The sequence below is a fragment of the Harpia harpyja genome, chromosome 1, assembly GCF_026419915.1.
Source record: "Harpia harpyja isolate bHarHar1 chromosome 1, bHarHar1 primary haplotype, whole genome shotgun sequence".
Lineage (NCBI taxonomy): Eukaryota > Metazoa > Chordata > Aves > Accipitriformes > Accipitridae > Harpia > Harpia harpyja.
This window is the reverse complement of record NC_068940.1, coordinates 57676939-57697114: the sequence shown is the minus strand read 5'-3', so window position 1 is coordinate 57697114 and position 20176 is coordinate 57676939. Positions and strand designations below refer to the sequence as shown.

The 20176-nt window shown below is 43.4% G+C and overlaps 1 protein-coding gene across 1 annotated transcript in view; it reads left to right on the top strand.

Annotated features, from left to right (window-relative positions):
• Positions 1-19290, top strand: part of VOPP1 (VOPP1 WW domain binding protein) — a 69517-nt gene extending 50227 nt beyond the window's left edge. The window contains exons 3-5 of the mRNA XM_052795530.1: positions 10609-10686; positions 12746-12882; positions 16846-19290. Of these exons, the coding sequence (XP_052651490.1) occupies positions 10609-10686; positions 12746-12882; positions 16846-17027 (397 nt within the window). The 3' untranslated portion in view covers positions 17028-19290. The remainder of the gene's footprint in view (positions 1-10608; positions 10687-12745; positions 12883-16845) is intronic.
• The last annotated feature ends 886 nt before the right edge of the window (positions 19291-20176 follow it).

Genomic DNA, 20176 nt, shown 5'->3' with positions numbered 1-20176 from the left:
TCTCCTTTCCAGGCTCCATGGCATGTTTATAAAGCAGCACAAATGTTTTTGAGTATGAGTGGTAAGTATGTGTCCACAGCAATAGAAATACTGTGGCTGATGTCACTGGGTCAGTGAAGTAGTCACCCACAGGGACGGGGGTGGCTGATTTAGAGGGAGAAAAGAGTTATGATGCTATCCAATATTGAGTTAACATTATTTCAACTCATCCTGTTGGATTATTGTGTATTGAATTTTTTAATAATGTGATACTCTAAGAGAAGTAGTGAGGAAAAGAGAGTAACTGATCAGAGAATCAGAGAATAACTCAGGTGGGAAGGGTTCTCAGGAGACTTCCAGTCCAACCTCCTGCTCAGGGCAGGGTCAGCCATGAGGTCAGACCAGGTTGCTCAGGGCTTTAACCAGTTAGGTCCTGGGAAAACCCCAAGGAAGAGCACAGGAAGGCACAACCTCTCTGGGCAATGTGCTCTGCTGGCTGGCTGTCCTCATGGTGGATAAGTTTTTTTCACATACAAGTCAGAACATCTTTTTGTTTTGGTTTACATCCATCATATGTTGTCCTCCCACCCTGCACCACTGGGAAGACCCTGGCTCCATCTTCTTAGTAACCTCCTCCTGGGTACTGGCAGGCTGCTCTTGGCTCCATCTGAAGCCATCTCTTCCCTAAGGCTGAACAAGCCCAAGTCCCTCAACTTCTCCTCACAGCGCAAGTGCCCCAGCCCCTGACTATCTTGGTGGCCCTTTGCTGAGCTCACTCCAGTTTATCAATTTCATTCTTTTTACTGGGGACGCCAAAACTAAATGTGGTATTTTAGATGTGGTCCAACAAGTGTTCAGTGAATGGTGAAAGTTACTTCCCTTGATCCAGTGGCTAGGCTTCTGTTGACACAGACCAGGATGCTGGTGGCCTTTATTGCTGTCATGGCACACTGCTGGCTCATGTTCAGCTTGCTGTCTACCATGACCCCTAGGGCCTCTTCAGCACAGCTGCTCCACAGCCAGCAAGATGTTCATCCTTCCCGCAGGCAAGACTTTGCATTTGGTTTTGTTCAATTTCATGAGGTTCCTGTCAGGCCATTTGTCCAACCAGTCTAGATCTTTGAGTGGCAGCCCTGCCCTTGAGCTCATTGACTGATGCCCAGTTTGGTGCCATCTCCAAACTTGGTGAGAGTACTCTATCACCAATTTGAGCAACATGCTTGTCAACAGGACAGGTCCAGACCTCTGTGGTACTACCAGCGATTATTTCATACTCTCTAGGGAGAGTGTGACCCGTTGACCATTGCCCTCTGAGCCCCACCATCCAACCAGGGTTTTTTTTACCCATCTAGCTGTCCACCTGTCCAGACTGTAATGTCTGAACTTGGGTACAAGAATATTGTGGGAGACAGCGTGGAAAGCCTTGCTGAAGTTGAGGTAAACGACATCAGCTGCTCTCTGGCTTGTCCACAGACACCATTCACTGCAAGTGTAGTGGTAGAAGGTCTTCTTGCTGCACTTCATGTCCCTTGTAACTATCAGTTGTAGGTGAGGTTTGGCTTTCCTAACATCACACCTACTCATGTATGTGATTTCTAAACTCCTTGGTAGCCTGTTCTGGCTTCCATCTCCTGAATACTGACCCTATGCATTGGAGCTCAGCCATGGGTTCCTTGACTAAGTATCTTTTGACTGTTCACTGGTGTGCTACTAGGTAAAAGACCTCCAGAAAGAAACACAGAAACTTTCTCTGGAAGAAAATGTTAACCATTGCTCCTGGTAAATATATGAAGAACAGAATAAACATAGGGGAGTGCCATCTTGTAACCTCTTCTAATGCTTATCCAAAGCAGGACCTGAATTAATGTTAAAAGCATGTGTGGATGGAAGTGTTGTATTTTTAGGCTAATATGTTTCTGCTGTAGAAAGTAGTTTACTGCATACAGCAGACAGCTGCATGTGTGCACATTTATGTTGATTAAATCTGTTTAATTTTTCATTTAGAATTAGTATAAGAACATTAATATAAACCTAAAAAAGTTATGTTTGCTAATACTATTCATGTTTAAAACATGTTCCTGCCCTACGTGGGAACAGTCAATTCTTTTTCTTATTGTGGAGGAGAATGCTGATTGTATTCTGTTTGTGGTTTTTCATGGTTTTTGAAATAAATTTCTTGTGCATTTCAACACACTTCTCTTCCTTTGCAGATTAAATTTTGTTGTATTTATCACACAGTTGTATTCATCTGGGTTTTGAATGTAAGCCCTTATGTGCTTGGTGGTCAGTCTATAATAATAATTTTGTGCATTATCAAGAACCTGCAAAATGTTCCAGTTGAAAACAATAAAAACATGGTTTTCTCTTGCTGTTATTCAGATAGCTTAGAGAGCACTTCTTCCATCAACCTGTGTACAAGAGGCTAGGAAACCCCCCCAGTCTAGACACAGGGCATATTGCATGATGGGAGCTACTTTCTGTGCTCCACATCCTGTTATGTTTACTGCTTTTAATTAAGTTGGCTTTCCTGATGATACACTTAGCTTTCCCATTGCAATTACAGCTGCATGAAGTGTCAGCAGGTGTGTGCTTAGGGCAGTAATCTAGCTGTTGATTTATTCTTCCATTTGATTTGAAGCCAGCATGGAGGAGGGAGAGGGGAGGCAGCACGCTTCCAGGCGCCTTGAATAGCTGGCACTGTACAGAAACGGAGACCTGGATTCAGGCCAGGGCCACCAATTTAGCAGCAAGCAGCCACAGGAAGGGCCTGTTTGCATATGTAGTTCAATGCAAGAACGTAAGCGCACAGTTTGTATCATGAACGAAGACGGCAGTAATTATCAGACCATCTGCATATAAAGGCAACAAAAACCCACCACCATTGCTCAGTCCTGTGTGGCCTTAAACAATAAGGGTACAAAACATCACAACTAGCTTCAACAGTCTGTGCCCTTAAGGTGGTGTATTCCTTGCTTCAAATACGGGACTAGATTCCCTTGATGTTGGTGGATCTGTTGAGGTTGTAGTCCCAACTGCTGTAATCACCCAGCAACTAGATGCCCTGCCATGTATTTGAGTTTGCTTTGATGGAGCGGTTGTCTGATGCACAAGCTGAGGAGAATTAGGCTATCAAATTAACAACCCACTCAGCTTGCTATGAGGGAGTCCTGAGGAAGGGAGAGGGATTTAGTAACTCTGCCTTCACAGACGATCAAGCAGGTGACTGACTGAATTTGAGATTTGAAGCTCTGAATGATTTTGGAGTTGGAGGCTGACCAGGCGTAGGCAGCTTACTCTGAGAAAGTTGAGGAAAAGAGGGCAGTCTCTGTCTTCTAGTGGAGTACTCCTCTGAAACCAGACTCTCGTCTGGCTGAGGTGGAACAGGGAACCCAGTCCCACCACCCTCTCATTTCCAGAGGTTGCAATAACCATAGTTGTGTCTTATCATGAGTGAGCCTCAGTTTTTCCTGTTGAGGCTGTTTGACTTGAAATACTCATCACAGCATTAACTCTCCCATGTCCCAGGCAAGAACCCTAACGCGAGGCTGAGAATCAATTTCTTCTGGCTTCCTGTTAGTGGGACAGGAAGGCTTGTGCCTAGTTTGAGCTCTTGTGCGCAGCATCAAGGAGCACTTGACCCCAAAGTCATCTTGAAGCTTCTAACCCTTTCTGGATAGGGAGACCCTGAGTTAAAATTTTTAAAGACTTGGTGGCACTTAACTGTTGGCCATTAGTACCTGTGTCCTTCTCTGCGTTTGATCATGCGGTGGCTTGGTGAAGGAAAATAAAGATTTACTATGCATTAGTATGTTAAATTCAGGCAGATAGAAAATTCATGGAGACCCATCGCCCCCTGCCAGCAGACTGCTTATAATCTCCCAAAGCAGCAATTAGATGCAGTAGGACTGCTTGCCCACTGGGAGCAGCTTGAGATATGAAGAACTAATTGTCCCTTTAATAAGGGGCCTGATGATTAACTAGAAGCTCTCGTTCCTGTTGGTATGAGAAATTTACGATTCCACCTCCAGAAAATTAAAATTCGTCATACAGATTATCTATGGCTTACTTTTGCCAGAGCCTTAAGCTGTGCTGTTTCTCTGCTTTGTTCTGTGAAAGAAAGGCCTGCAGCCTATGTTGAAAAATGGCTATTTAAGGTACTGTATACTGCCACTGGACGAAGCCCAAACCACAGCAATTCTTGCTAGGTTCTGCCACAGGAGGAGCAGAGAAAACTTCTAGATGGATGTGTGCTGGCCAGAAAGCCATGTGGTGAGACTTGCTGCCTTTACAGACGACCAGGAGAGTCCCTCTGTAGTGTGGCTTTCCACTTGGGGTCTGAGAAGAGAGGGCTGGTGTTACGGCAAGCAGTTGGGTAGCAGAAGGCTTGTAGAAGGGTCAGTTTGACAGGAGCAGCTGAGCAAATACTTCTCATCCCACCAGAAGTGGGGGAGTATTTACCATATTCTGCTGAGTTCTTGCACAGAGATGGTGTTTATAGGCTCTTCCCCTAAAGAATAATTGAGAAATAATCCCTTTTTCAGTTGTTGCCTGCACTTGTTTTTCATGTCCATGTGAAGGACAGGAGCCAAGTATCTTGATTCATAGGAGAATTAAGTTGTGTCAAAGCAGACAGGAATCTAATCTGAGCAAATATTGTTTCTGTCTCTGTTGTTTCTACTGTGTAGAAAAAATGACCTGACAGCCCCTTTCCTCCTTTTTGCCTTACGTTTTCTCATGTAGTTAAGGGCTGGGTGATTTATCAAGTACCTGGGTAACTGTATCTCTAGTGCTCTCCTGGGTACCAGCGGCAGTGTTTTACTCTCAAGTACAGATGTTCCACTGAGGTGATGGCTGCGTTCATCTATGAAGCAGTTATGCTTGTTATATATATAGTTACATATTTGCCAAAATCAGACCTACGTTTTACAAGGCATTGTTCTTGCATGCACTGAGAGATCGTCTTTGCTATGTATAAGAAAAGAAGAGAAATGCTTTTGGGTGCTGAGAACCTGTGACTGCAGGTAACTGTGGTGGAGTTGTGTCCCTGCTGAAAATTAGACAATGTACGCAGACATGCCAAGGAGACACAACCAGCTCTAAGACCAAGGCTGGAAAGCAGATGTTGCCTGTCACTCTGCTCCACCAGCCAAAGACCTTGCCTGTGTTACTGCTCCTCAAGTATTTAGGTGAATGCTAGTGGAGAGATGTGGCCTTTGTGTTGCAGTGTCTTTCTGGAGAGAGATTAAACCACTTTGGGATTCAGAAATAGTTACTTAGGTGGGACTCCTGAGTGCTGAGTGGGACTCTGTTTCGATTTCCATGTTCAGTGGGCTGCTGCAGCAAAATGGGTTCCTTGGGATAGCCTCTCCACCCTGCTTGTAGCATTAAGCTCCTGCACATGTCTGGTGGTCTTCACCACGTATGCGGTCAATAACCTGGGTCTTTCCTTATGTAGCAGTACAGGCAATGGCTTTGCTTTGAAAACCGCTTTTTATTGAAAGATGGAAATGCACATACAGAATGGTCTGAAATGAATTAATAAATGGTGAAATAAACTTGGTAGAAAAATACTCCCCTCTCTTTCAGTTCCATGGTACGCCTTCTATTGATCCTCTTCCTCATTCATCATCCTTCAGGTGTAATTCTGAGTCTTGTGGCAGTGTAGTCCTGTTGAGCTCAGTGGCATTACTCATTGATAGCACAGCCAAGACTGACCTTCATCAGAATTGTTTCTGCTAGTCACTTTGTGGTGGTTGCGTGCTTTGTTTTTCTTTTTGTTACATGGCTCATTTGATTTTTCTCTGTTCAGCATCACTGTATCCTGGCAGCTGAGTTCCAAGCAGATTAATTTTTTTTTTAACTTTTTTGTCCTAGAACAAGTAAATACATACACATATTTCAGCTGTCTGCCTTCATCTGTTCAATGGTAGCAGACCTGAGCCTTCTGGCTTTGAGGGCTCAGCACTGAGTCTGCCTGGAGGTGACCCAGTCTCAGCAGTCCATCCCTTCCAGTTCTTGTGAGCACTTGTGGTTCTCCTTCTGGTCTTTTGCCCATGCCAGTATTAGGACCGCAGCTGGGACTTCCTTAGCTTCATCCGATGCTATTAGCCATTTCCCCAAAAATCTTTCTTTTCTGTTCTTAGTTTTGGTCTATCGCTATATCCTCCTTTACTTAACTTCTGTCTCCCTTTGGTTGCCCCACACACACACTTCAAAATCTGCCAGTGTTTCTTGTATTCCAATGAATCCCAGTTTGCTTGGTTGTTGTGGGAGTTTTGTGGTTTTCTTTCACCCTCCCATCCTCTGTCTCTGTGTCTACAGTAGGGTTTCTGCCACTACTTGTGGATTAACAATTTGTTTTGCTTCACTCTTCCAAAGGATGTTGCTAATAAAACATCTTAAATGTTAAATAAAGTTTTGGCACATACGATGCAAACAGTCTAGAGAGGAAACCGAAGAATGCTACAGCCTGCATTTCAAAGGGATGGCGTTGATGGGGAATACCCATGTTGAGTGAGGACAGGGAACATTGTCAGACCACTATGGCCATACAGTCTGCTGAAGACTGCAATCCTTGCTTTACCTCTTTAATTTCTCCACTTTTCAGCAAGTGCCAATCGGGGAATTATTTTTAGATAATGCTCTTTGCTGCGGCAGCTCTGCTAAGAAGGGACTTGATCAGCTGTGTAGATGCAGGTATAAATGGAAAAGAGCTTCTGGACCATTTCATTGAGCAGTTGTTATGTGCAGAACACGTGCAAGTACAGGTTTTGTTTGTGGGGTTTTGGTCATACCGTATACCCTTCTGTAAAACTTTGTGCTTTGCTTGTCCATTAAGGAAAGAAGTTCAGTGTCATGATTTAAGTGCAAACCCATACGAAAAGCTTGTCACTGTGATCTGACATGCAGTGTGACTTTGATCTCTGACACATCAGTTCCTTGGTGTGCTAGCAGTGCAAGTCGTTGGACATGCAGATGCATTCATTTCACTCTCCTGAATTATGAATGAAAAGATGTACATTCTAAATCATAAATCACATTGCAGACAGTTTTCAAAAGAGAGACCGTATGCTTGGTGAAGTTGCAGATTAGCAAAGCAACTAATGGATCATGTCTTATCTGATGTAATAGGTTAAATTGTGATCAATGAAACAAGCATTGCCCTAGGGAAATGCGGTTCTCGGGATCATCTTGATGTGTGAAAAAGGGAAAACTGGCATTAGAAAAGTCTTCTGTAGGAGATGGGCTTGGTCCAGTTTAGATTGACAGTAAGGCTCATTCTTCTTCAACTGGCATTGGGCACAATCAGTCCTCCATAAAGGAGAGTCAAAGCACGAATGTAATTTAAAGAATATGCATACTAATTCAATAAATATGTGTGTGTGTGCTTAATTGTTTTTTTATGAACCGGGGTCTTAATTCTGCTGGGATTTGCTGTCAGGCAGTAAGAGATAGTACATCAAAGACTGATTATACTTAAGCTTGTATGTTACTCCATTAATAAGCTGATTTTATTGTCGTCTTTTGTCTGCTAATAAATATGGCTTTTGTAAGTAAGTTAGTTTTCTTGTAATTGGGATCGATGTTGTCAGAAGTTGTGTTGTTTTTTCGTAGCACATTGAATCAAGAACAAGAGATCAGCAGAGCTTCTGCAGTACCCTGACAGCAGTGTCAGCAAATGGGCCGTTTGTTCTTCCAGTCTTTTTTGGCACTGCTATCAAGTGGTGGGGAATGCAAACAGCAGGTTGTTATCATGGCATCATCCTTGATTCCAGGCTCCTACATATGGGTACATGTGTCCATACTCGCAGGCATGCAAAATAAAGCAGCTGTTTGGTTCTATGGGTAAAAAGTGAAAGGGTTACTAGTGTCAGATCTCAAAGGGATTTTCCTCCAAGTCGTGATACTGGTTTAGCTTCGTACATCCAACCAGCAAATGCAGTGCTTAGCTTTGGATGAGTTGCCTCAGAAAGCTTACTGGCTATTAGAAAATGGAGCTTCTCTAAACACAGCCGTAATGAGAGACTCCTCCATCCTTTGCATTATCATTTTTAGCCATTTGAAAGTGCAGTCATCTGTGTAGGAGATGAAACTTCTCTTTGATGGCCTGTTTGTTTGCCATTCAGTGGTCTCAGGAGCATCATAAACAATCCGCAGTTGAGCCGTTCTGTCTTCCAGCTGCTACTTTAGCCCTCTTTTGCAGGAAGAACAGCTAAGCCACTGAGACTTTAAAAATGGTGCCTAGACAATGTAGCCTAGACAATTTAGAGATTAAAAATAAAAAGTAAATTCAGATACCATACTCCTCATACAGATGCTGTTTTAATTTTGGTGTTTGAACGACCATAATTATATATTTTAAAATAGCTTTTTCTCATCTCTTCTGGCTCTGGAGAAAACAGATGCAAAATAAGTGAGGCAGGGGTTGGGCATAGGGGAGGCGTACGTGCAGCCTCCCTGGGCTCTCTGTTTTAATTTAACTTTTAATACAAGTTAAGCTCTTGGGGCTTGATCTTGGAAATGACTTTGGGGCCAGAGGCTGGCCTGGCGCATCCGCTCCCCATCCTGCTTGTGGTCAGGTGTAGGTGTCTGGGCTGACAGAGCCAGTGTGTGGAGGCAGAAATAAAGACTGCTCACATCCCTAAAATCCTTCTTTTTTTTTTTTTTTTTTTTCTCGCCTTAATTGCCCCAAGAAGGGCTTCTAGATTTATGGGCTCCATTTCCTCTCTGCTTTTCTGGCCCAGCCAAGTCCTTGCTGTGCCACATCAGCAAAAAGAGCAAGTGCCCATCCATGTGGATGAGGGCATCCAACCAAAAGCGTGTTGAAGAGCAAAAGGGGTGCCATGACCACTGGTTTAACAGAAGGCAGCAGCTGCCACCCCATTTCCTAAGGGGCCTGATCCTGCCCATGTATTTGACATATGTCTTGAAAGCTCCTGTTGGGTTGATCCACTTGGGGAGCATGGAGGAATACTTAATTTCTTGGTCCTGATGGGACTGAAGTTAATGCTGACTTGCTAAGTCTTGTTAGTAGTTTTGTGAGGTCTGGTAGCTTTGAGGACGAGCAGTTGTTAGGGTCCTGGCAAGCTTTAAAGAAGAAAGGTTGGAGGTGTGTCGCCTTGAGGTTCAGGGACAGCAAAGTGGGTGTTTTTTCTTTTGGCATGAGCGCCTTACTCTGCCTGAGTCTCAAACCAGGTGCCTGAGTATATTAATGGACCTTGCTGGGCTGATCATGTCAGATCCTCCGGCTTGTTTAAATAAATCTTGCCTACCTGTCATCAGAAGAGCGTGTAACTCTTTTCACTTGCAAAACAACTGATTATGTATCCATAGAGCATCCTACTCTGGCCCCAATTAGAGGCTGAAGCCTGTGTGACTTGATGTATTTTGTGAGCGAAGGCTTGTTAACTGAGCGTGTAAATGTGTAATTGTCTGTACAATTATCCAATTGATTTTTTTTTTAGCTTTGCATACAAATATGGGAGCACAGTCGTGCAGTTGGGCAAATTTTCCAAAACCAGATGCTTAATTAAATATGTGCCTTGAGCATACAAATGTGAACACCCTTAAAAAGATTGATCCAGTTGTGGTAATCTCCTCTTTTCTTTTGGTATGTGGATATGCTAATCTGAATGTTTTCATCCGAGTCTGTCACATACCATGGTTTCTGTGTTACTTCTGTCCTTTTTCATATTAAATATGTTTCATTGGTCTGAGAAATAGCAGTTACTGTAAAAATTGTTCAGAGGTTGCAGTTAATGTATGTGCTGACTTTTTTAGTGAAGTGGTACCTTGTGCTTACAGTGATTGGTGCTATAATACCTTTAAAATGGTTCTATTCCATATGAAATATCAATTTGAAATGTGGGTTTTTTTAGAGGAAAGCCTACTTAAATAATGGGAGTTGTTGGCAGTTGCAGTCCAGTGCAACTTCTGAGAAGCAAGAAACGCCATTAAATTTGCAAATAAGAGTACGCTTGAAGTTTTCTCTCCACTCAGTGGTTTCTCTGTTTGGAAGCTGCTCATTTGCAAAGAATGAGTGATCTGGCAGTTTTGACCTTGCAATTCTTGTCTGTTGCAGTGAATAAAACCCCAAATGGCTCATGTTTGAGGTCTGCAGTGTTCATTTACTGTGAAAGAAAACACAGTAATACTGCTTTTCTTTTATAATGTGTCCTTTTATATAGAATTAAACACTGCATTCAGTCTTTTTGAGGTGGCTTTAAAAGAAGTATATAGGAAGGTAGTCTCAATAACATGCAAAAAGTTCCTGAAAAGTGATAGAGCCATGCCACGGATGTGTACACGTGATTGACAACTTTATCCGGCCAAGGGTAGTCTGTTCTTGTTCATAGACCCACAGAATGGTTTGGGTTGGAAGGGACCTTTAAAGATCATCTAGTTCAACTCCCCTGCCATGGGCAGGGACATCTTTCACCAGACCAGATTGCTCAAAGCCCCGTCCAGCCTGACCTTGAACACTGCCATGAGTCTGGGAGGCAAAGCCGCCTGGAAGTGTCAAAAGTAATGCCTCGGGCAGGAGTGTGAACGGCGTCAGGGTTGGGGATCCCGTTTTAATCTGAGTGACAACCACTCCCCTAACGGCTTTTTCTCTTTATTTCTCTGCAGATGTCGCTCCTATGAGGATTGCTGTGGTTCAAGATGCTGTGTAAGAGCGCTCTCTATCCAGCGACTATGGTATTTTTGGTAGGTCAGGGCATTTGGGAATTTTGTTTGTCCTGTTCTTGTCTTGTTTGTAGGACTTAAATCAGGGTATTGCCAGCCCGAGTATTTTAAAGTAAAGTAGGTACAAGTGTGCAGTAATGTATATGTGTACATGTAAATGCAAGGACTTTGGGGTTTTGCTTATAAAATTCTCCCAATGTAGTGAGAAAACACTGAAAAAGGAGGTTACTCGTGTCAGGTTGACCTTTCCTGCTTCTGCATCCTGCTGGTCTGTACAGGCAGCAGTCCCACTTTTATCCAAAATTGCTGCATTCCTTATGCCTGTCCCAGCTACTACCAAACAGCAGCGTTTGTCCGTTTTTGTTGGGCACTCAGTTTTAAAAGAGGATTGTGTAAGGAGGATTGTGCATTTAGGCAGGGTTTAAGATATTCTTGCCAGCTGAATTGAGGCTTCAATTAAAAAGGAAGAGAAGTACGTTTATGACTATGAGGATTTCACTGGACACGACAGCAAGGGAAAAGCAGGCAGAAAGATTTGAGCTTGTGAAACCAGCAGCTCAGTAATCTGGATAAAGCTTAAACTAATCACTGTTATGTGCATAATGAAAAAATAAGGTAAATTCATTTTGGAGAAGAATTTAAGAAAGCACCTGAATAAAACTTTCTCATTACAGTAGAGAGAAAGTAAAAGCTCTCCTGAAAAATGACTTCAGACATTTTTATGTAGAATTTGAAGACTGCTTAAAAAAAAGGCTTCAAAATTGAAACAAATAAACAGTGAAAACCAGAAGCCTGATATGTACTATAATACAGAGATTTCCCGAAGCTGACTGTGGGATTTCAGTGTACAATCCTTACTGATATAACTGAAGAGCTCTGCAGCTCAGTCCCTGGGGTGACGTTGTAAATCTCTGTTTTTCTGTTCAGAACAAATCCTTTGCAGGAACACTGCCAAAAGGGAATGTATTAATATTGGCTCAGGGAAACAGGACCTCCTTCTGCTCTCATTTCCACCGTAGAAACAAGAACAGAACTTGACCCTGTGCATGAAATACCTCTCACTGCCATGCAGTGTCACATTCTCCCTCTCGGGCACCTGGGAATGCTCCAGAGGAGATAAGCATGGTGTGTAGGCTTGCCTCTGGCCAACTTCCCTCCCTTCCAGAAGAAAGAGCACAGTTGTCATTGTCTTCCAGTAAAGGGCCCTGAAATGAGGTGGCTACAGGCAAAAGAACCATTTGAGTTTATGGGAGCTTGCATTAGTCACTAGCATGTCTGATAACTAATCAAGGAAACACAGTGAAAGCCACTGTCTGAAGAAAAAAAAATCTTCTGACATGCCCTTGCTGCACGTGCCTGTTTCCACAGCACCAAGACAAGGGAATGATGAGGACAGTTTAGTCAGGTCAGAAAAGGAGCAGAGAGGAGAACAACTGAAGCAAAATGATGTCCTTTTCCTTGAGAATGTATATCCTGTCTAGGGAGCACAAAGCAAATGTTGTCATCTTCAGTGCTGAATGCTTCAGTCTTCTGGCTTGAGCTTAAATGCCAGCTACCATATTTCCCATGAGAGACAAAATTACAGTGCTGAGTAATTTAAGAACATCTAAGAATCTTCTTTTAAGGGCAACTGCAGAATAGTATTCCTCTTTGTCCCCCACAAACCTCCTGGCCAGCCTCGATGCTGTAAGCGTGAGGCTTGTGTCCAAGATGCGCAGTTTGAAACTGTACCGACCTGGAATTTCAGTTCAGCATCCTGGAGGCAAAGGCCAGGTATGAACCTGAACTTTCCAAAAGTTCAAGGGCGTTTTAGTTTCAGATTTGTGTTTTACATGCCAGAAAACATCGGACAATAGTACTAATGGCTAAAGATGTCCATAATATATTCGTAAGTGCCCCATGAGTGCTATCTCAAATGACATAGACCTGCTCTCAAGAGACAACCTATTTAAGAAACACCAGTAAAAAGTCGTAGGCTGATGATTGCTAGATGATACTCTTGTTTCTCTCAACAAACAGGCTGCGTTTGAGAGCTGCCTGAATGCGGGTGGGTTTTGTCTTCCCTCTTCTCTTTGCCTAGGTTCCTTTTGATGATGGGAGTTTTGTTCTGTTGCGGAGCTGGTTTCTTTATCCGAAGGCGAATGTACCCTCCTCCACTAGTAGAAGAACCTACTTTTAACGTGTCTTACACCAGACAACCAGTCAACACTGCATCAGGTTAGAGACTGCTCATTAAACAAGTTTCACTCATTTCTGATGTTTGCCAAGGCATTTAAAAAGGGTGGGTTTGGGGGTTTTGTTTATTTGGTTTTTGGAAACTGTGGGATTTGGACAAGGGATTGCACTGCACTAAACCATGCAGCCACCTCCTGTGATGAGTGAAATCTTGTGCCTTTCAAACAGCATAATTCAGCTGCAGTGTACAGAAGTGGTTTTGAAACCCAGGATGACAGGACTTTCAGTTCCCTTCTGTTGTGGTTCCTTATACCTTTACAGCTGTGTGTCCATGCATGGAAGGAGGCTAGCAAGTTCTCACTTTGCAGCGTAGACAAAATGATAGGTATCCAAAATGAACAGTGACATGAAGGAAGAGTTTTAAATACAGTTGGTAACATCTGGCAGAAGTGAAGGAAAGCCTAACATTTTTCTTCCATGATCTGGCTATCTTGCAAGTCTTCTCTTTTTGATTTGCCTTCCATGCTCTGTGCTACAGTTTTTCTGCAGCAAAGTGGTCCTTCTCCCCTTGTTAGTCTGCTTGCTGTCTCTCTGGTTGGTAATGGCTCTGAGCATCAGGAGGATCTACCTAGTGATGACTCCTGTGGCAATACTGCTTTCTAAGTTTGTTATTTCTTCCTCTCTGGCTGTTAGATAGTCCCAGTTGGGAGAATCCTGCAAAATAAGACTCACCTGTAAGCAGAAGATGTTTGTGCCTTATGGGACCATTTTGAATCTAGCTGTCTCTAGTTGGAAGACCTTCTACAGTGCTGAGATTTTATCTGAGTGCACGCTCTGGTGCTTGCTTTCTCTCTGCCTCAGCAAGGCCAAACTGAGACATTTTTAACCACTGTCCAGATTGCATAAGCCAGTGGTCATTTGTGCCAGTGAAAGTACACACACATGCAGGCATGCTTGGTACACTGACACTTTTCCTCCCAGGCTGTCATTTTATTGCATGTTGTATAAGAGAGAGCTGAAGCCGGAGGATAATTATCTTTTCTGACAACTTTTTTTGAAATTGGCTATTTGTTTTTGTTTCATACTGGCTTGGAAGTGGAAATACAACAGAATATTTGTAATGAGAAGGAGGATCTCTGAAAATTTGGTGCCTCAAACCTCTCTATCAAAAATTGTCTTCCGAACCATTACATCTCTGTGTAATACTGTGGCTGCATCAAGACAGCCTCCTCAGAAAAGTGTCCTAAACCCCTTCTCGCTAGCTGTGACTACGAGCATTGTGCAGAGATGCAGCATTTGGGCTCTCCCTGCTGTCATGCCGGCTATTGCACACCCACGTACCTTGTGCAGACTTTGGAAATGCTCTTCCTTGCATCCTTAAGCATGTACTCAGACATGTTTCCCTGCTCCCCCATCTCTCACAGGTCTAAATGGATAAAAAGATGTTACAGACACAAACTGACACTTTATTCATCCTCTTTTTCTTTAAATCCTAAGAGGGTTTTTTTAGGGCTTCTATTCTGCATCTGTTTTTCTGCTTGACTGAACAAGCATTTCCACTGAGAGTATTTATTTTTCAACAGTGGATGGTTGGAGGGGAGCCAAACTAACTAAACTAATATTTTTAAGCCTGAAAAATAACCTCAAGATTATGTGAACAGTGAGCGTCTTTGGCTGGATTGGTAAATACCAGATTTAATTTTAGAGCACGGTTTTATTTTTTCATGACACTTCATGGAACACAAGTTGTGGGTAAATACAAAATAAGCACAAGCCCCTTGATGACCTGCTTATACCACCTGCTTCCAGGCTGTTATTACTGTTACTTAAAAGCTTTGGGCTCTGAGCTAACCCCACCAATTTTTTAATTTTTTTTTTACTTTTTATACTACTCTAGGAATACTCAACAGCAAAAGCAATGGGAATTAGTAGTCAACCAAGTTCTCATTTTACGCTAGCTCTTCTTCCAGATTTGGTAGCAGTAGCCAGTTCACTGTTGAGGTGGATCCCTTGAAACGCGGCTCCTTGCCCATCTCCCTCCTTCCCTGCAGAGATAACAGCAGCATATTCTGCCATCCCAGCAGCAGCCTGGAAGTGGGAGTGCTTTTTCTGTGGGCCTGACTGGGAAAACGGATTGAACACCTCACCTACAAGCAGCAGTTTGCAGGCCTGGTGGTATCTTTCACTTCAGCCCTGGCCTACATAGCCCCAAACTGGCAGTTCAGGTGCTAGAAAAGGTCGGGTCCCTTTGCAGACACTTAACAAATACTTACTGAGCTGATCCAACAAGGAGGTTGACATTCAGATGATGTTTTCTGCTGGGTTCAATGAACTGAAAAAATATCTCAAAAGATTGGTGTCCACACTTCCCCCCCCCAATTCAATGATAGTACACAGAAGTTTTAATGAAAACAGTTATTTTCCTAAAGAGCAAGCTGCAGTGAGCTACCTCAACCTCTCCCATGTCCCCATGCAGATGGAAACTGCAGAAATGCAGAGCTGGGCAGGATTTAACTTTAAAACAAAAATGCTTAAGAAAAAGGCTGCAGAAGAAGGTATTAGCCCAAACGTTGGAGAGGTGGGACTCAGCTCCTGTTCCCAACCTGGCTCTCCTGCAGCCGTGTGCTGATGCTATAGATGGAAGCAGAACAAGAGCTTCTTGTCGCCACGGCAAAGGAAGAGAGGCTGCGGAGCAGCCCTCTTTGCTCAGACAGGCAAAAGGAAAAATTACTGTGGTGGTGTGTTAAACATTATTGTGTTGAGAAGGAAATAGCTGTGTTCCCCATCTGCTTTCCATCCTTTTTGCTCCCGAGTGTTCAAACAAAGCTCCCTAGGCAGACACCCCAGGCTCTGGGACCGTTTGCATCCCCATGCCTTTTGGCTCGGCCCATCTGATTTAATATTGTAAGGACATGTTTTTGGGTTCAGTATGTAGCTGCTTCCTGAATGCTTGAAGTACTAAAGGATGCTTAAAGCTTTCAAGAAGCCTGTATTCCTTCTGTGGCAATACTGAGTCCTAGTGTCACTAAGTCACGGAAGGAATGATTGAGGGGAAAAACACTGTGACGACTGTGTCATTAGAGGAAAAACAGACTAGCACCAAAACAAGAAAACCTGTTGCTTAGCCATGATTTTTTTTTTTTTTTAGTCCAGCTTTATTTAAATAGACAGAGAGGAAGAAAAGAAAACTAATTTACATCTTGAGATAAAGACAGTCTGTGACTTTAATTGCTGGAACTGCATTAAGTTGTCTTCCACCACCCGCTGTGTATCTGAGGAGGGTTACAGGCCACCTTTGTTATTCCTCATGGCAGCAGTCTCTGTTAGTCCTCATGTGTCACAGCTAAGGAATTTTGCATTTGATCATACATTTCCTTTCTTTGTCCCTGAAGGCTCCAACATAATTTCCTAAATTTAATCTGTGCAAAGCAATCTTGTCCCATTGTGTTAGCCAGCCATAATTGGCTTCAACTTGGGTTTTTGCTTCATACATGTTTACTCCTTAGCTGTATTATGCCTAGAAGGGAAATTATCTATTTGAGATGCACTCTGGCTTACAGGCAGATCCAGTACACCACAAAATAATGTGAAGTCCTTTCGTAAGGCTTGACACCTGAGTCAGGGCTGCAGTGGAAACCCCTTTGTCCATCTGGGATCCCATGCCACTCCCCTCTGCAGGCACAGCAGCTTTTCTGTCCAGGGAACTGAGCAGGGCTTGCTGTTTTCCCTTTCAAATGGTAGTCGCTTGGGGCAGTGGTGCCCTTTGTTTCACTAAATGATTTCCATTGCATGCAAAGTTGAAACTTTTTGGTGAAATCTCAAGAAGTGAATGTAGTCCTGCAAGCCTGCGTTTTCTCTGGGATGGGAGAAAGGTGGCTCCTTGTCTTTGCTCTGATGAACACTTTGAGAAAACTTGTCTGAGTGTGCAGAGCACAGGCCCTGGAAGAGCATGACCTGATGCCGCTTCCGTTGTTGATATCTTTTCTGTCCTTTTCTTTCTTTCAGGGTCACAACAATCTGGAGTGCCGTATTACACAGATCCAGGTGGACCTGTGATGAATCCCATGGCTATGGCTTTCCACGTCCAGCCCAATTCCCCGCAAGGAAACCCAGTGTACCCACCCCCACCCTCCTACTGCAACACACCACCTCCCCCTTACGAGCAGGTGGTGAAATCCTCCACATGAGGACTCTGGCTTTCTGACCTGACTGTGTGAGAAGGTGCCATTGCAAAATGACCGAGATGGAGGGCATCCGCCCTTTTGAACACTTGCTAGTTCTCCAAGTCCTCTCTCCTTCCCTTCCCTGCACCTTTCCTCATTAAAGTTACTTGCAAAGGGGTAATTTTTAAAATTCTTTTCTTTTTTTTTTTTTTTTAGTAGAAGTGGATTTTTTTCTTTGTCTTCATAATGAGAGAAGTTGTCTTTGTAATGCTTTTAATGGAAACCTATATTTAAAACCTGTATGTCTTTCTCTTTATTTACTGTTCGTTTCAATCATGGGTTTAATTGCGTTGTGGCAGGCTACTGATAGCGATTCTTTATGCAACCCCAGAGTGATGTGCACTCTCCTAAGACCCCATAGCAGAAATGCCCTCATCTACGGGAAACGACAGAGAAAGAGGGTAGAAGTAGAAGAGGCAGGGCAATGCTTTTACCAGAAATGGAGACCACCATCTTTGTCTTTTACGATTTTCTGGTACAATTTGGTTCTGATGCACAACAGAAAGATGCTGTGATAGAAGTCTCTGTGACTGGACCACCAGCGTTGGTCGAGTCGTGGCAGGGGCTTTGCCAAGCGCCCTAGAAAAGAGGGAGTCATTACTTTAAATGATGCATCTAAAAGCTGAAGGACCAGGATTTGAGTATTTCTTGGCCAGCACCTGGGCTCTGCCTGTGTGATCGGCATGTGGCCCCCCTTGTTCTGCCAGCAGTAAGATTGTATGAAACAGCCGATGACCTAAATGTTGTTAGTGAAAGGGAGGTGTTATAACTTCAGAGCTACTTGTGCTTGTGCCTCTTGACAGAACGGTTAGAAACACTGAAATATGTAGGTAAGTTTTCTTCCCTAAATTGGAAAATAATTACAGTAAGAAGGAATGGGAGCATGTTTCCAGGCTTGCTCCCCTTGACATTGATGGGAGTTTTGTCCCTGAGAAATAGTAGCTTTCATTATGGTCTTACTGCTGCCACAAAGAGTACCAAGTAGAGCTGTCATCTCCAGGTGACAGATCTGTAAAACTGCTCTCCTGTCTAGGTCAGGCAAATAACTTTTTGGGACCGGTGTTTAAGAGCAGTTCCTTGACCTGATGCACAGGTGGTTTGGCTTTCAGTGACTCTTAGCTCTTCATGTGTTTTGCTGTGAGCAGCCCCAGGATTCCCAATTCACCATCTCATGTTTGTGTCTGACTCTCTGAGCGACCACCGTCAACACCTTCAAATAAACACAGAGCCCCTTTACCTCTGAGGGCACTCACACCCATCTGTGTCTAGCAAAAATGTGAAGCTACTCTGAGACATGACTACATATTAATGGGACCTTCTCCCTTTGTGCATATTCAGAGCTGTGTCACTAGCAAGTGACAAAAAGAAGATGCTATTGCCTTCTACTGCTGAAGGACCTGCAGAAACAGCGTAGCTGAGGGTTAGGAGTCCGATATGGTCCTTTGGGTACCAGGTGAATGCTTACTCACTGCCAATACACCGACTGCTCCTGTGTCACTTCAGCCAGGACACAGAGGTCACCGAGGTGGTTTGGAGTAATCTGAAGACCTGTGGTGCACAGGGAGCCAAAGCTTTATGGTGCAGTTAATGCATGCCAGTGGCTTGTGAGAACTTGTTCCTAGGCAGCAAGCTGGATTTGCAGAACTGTCAGAAAAGACCATCCCTTTTATTATGAACATGAGTCTCTTAACAGAAAAACCACTAAGGGTCACTGGTTCTAAAAGCTGCTGGTGCAGTTAGTAGTCATCTGGAGCACAGCTAGCTTTTGAGGAGCTCATTCCTGCAGATCTGACTTGGGTGAAATTGTAACTAAGGCTTTCCCTTACTGTGTGTCATAATAAGGGACAAAGCAAAGTAATTCTGTGTGTGTGGTGGACACTTAAGATAACAAAAAAGTATGTTTTGTGTATGATTACTAGGTCCATCTGCACACCACAACTGTATATATTTTCTAAATTAGTGTGCACTTGAAGTGTAAAGCTGCATATGTCACTGAATATGGTTGTGTATACATGACAAAAATTTTTTAAAAGCAGATCCAACCTTTCTTTTTCTGTCAATAGAAATGACAACAGACCTCGTGTTAGTAGATAGATGTTAAGTCCTTTTATATTATGAAATGTGCCTGTGACAGCTGTCATTTTCTTGGACACATTGAATAGAAGCCTTTTATAGTGAATTCTTATGCTGTACATTGAAATTCAACTTCTGGTGAAGTTTTCCTGAAGTCTGGCTGGTTTATTTGCTAGTGTTGATGGATGACACTACCTCTTACAACACATACACTCCTCTGCTAGCAAACTTGCTTGGTCTTCTCTTGAAAACAAACATAGCACCTGTGTGGGCATCCATATGAATTACTTGCAGACTGTTTACATGCCTTTCCTCTCGTTGCCTTGCTTTTGGAAGTTTTTAGGTTTTCTTTTATTTTTTCCCTTTTTTTCCCTCTTAGTTTAAGGAAAAGAAGTGGGGAAAAAGAAGGGAGAAAAGAAGGGAGTGTACATTGCACATTTTGCAAGGCTGGGTTGGTGGGTTGGAGGATGGATGGAGCAGAAGTAGGTCTTTTTACAGTCTCAGGGGCTTCTACTGCTCATAAAACTTGTGCAGGCTTTCTTTTGAAATGCATTTTATTAAAGTAAGATTGGATGTTGCTGTACCTCTAGCCCTCTTCGTTGTTCTTTCCTGAGCTGTATGGTTAAAGTTTTGTATATTACCAAGTAGAGTTAAGAGTGTGACCTCTTGTGTGCAGAGGAGGAAAGAAGGCAGGGCTAATGCCACCGAGATTTGTACTCGACAACGCTTTAGCAAGCCAGATGTGAAACACAGGCTACAGGCGCACCATTGGAAAGGACAGGATTACTTCTCACCAGCGGGCAGTGATGACAGGTTGGGGTTGCAGTCCCACAGGTGAAGGAAACCATCATCTTCCAACAGGATTTTACTGAGCAGTAGTGATGCCCTAGGAGTTGCCAGCTGCTGCAGCTGTGCTAATGTCAACTTCCCCATGGTGTGTTGATTCTTTATCTGTTGGGATTCCTGTGCTGGATCCTCTGGGTGCTGCTACTGTGTCCTCTCTCTAACACAACAGATTTTGGTGCCTCACTGGTGAGGCA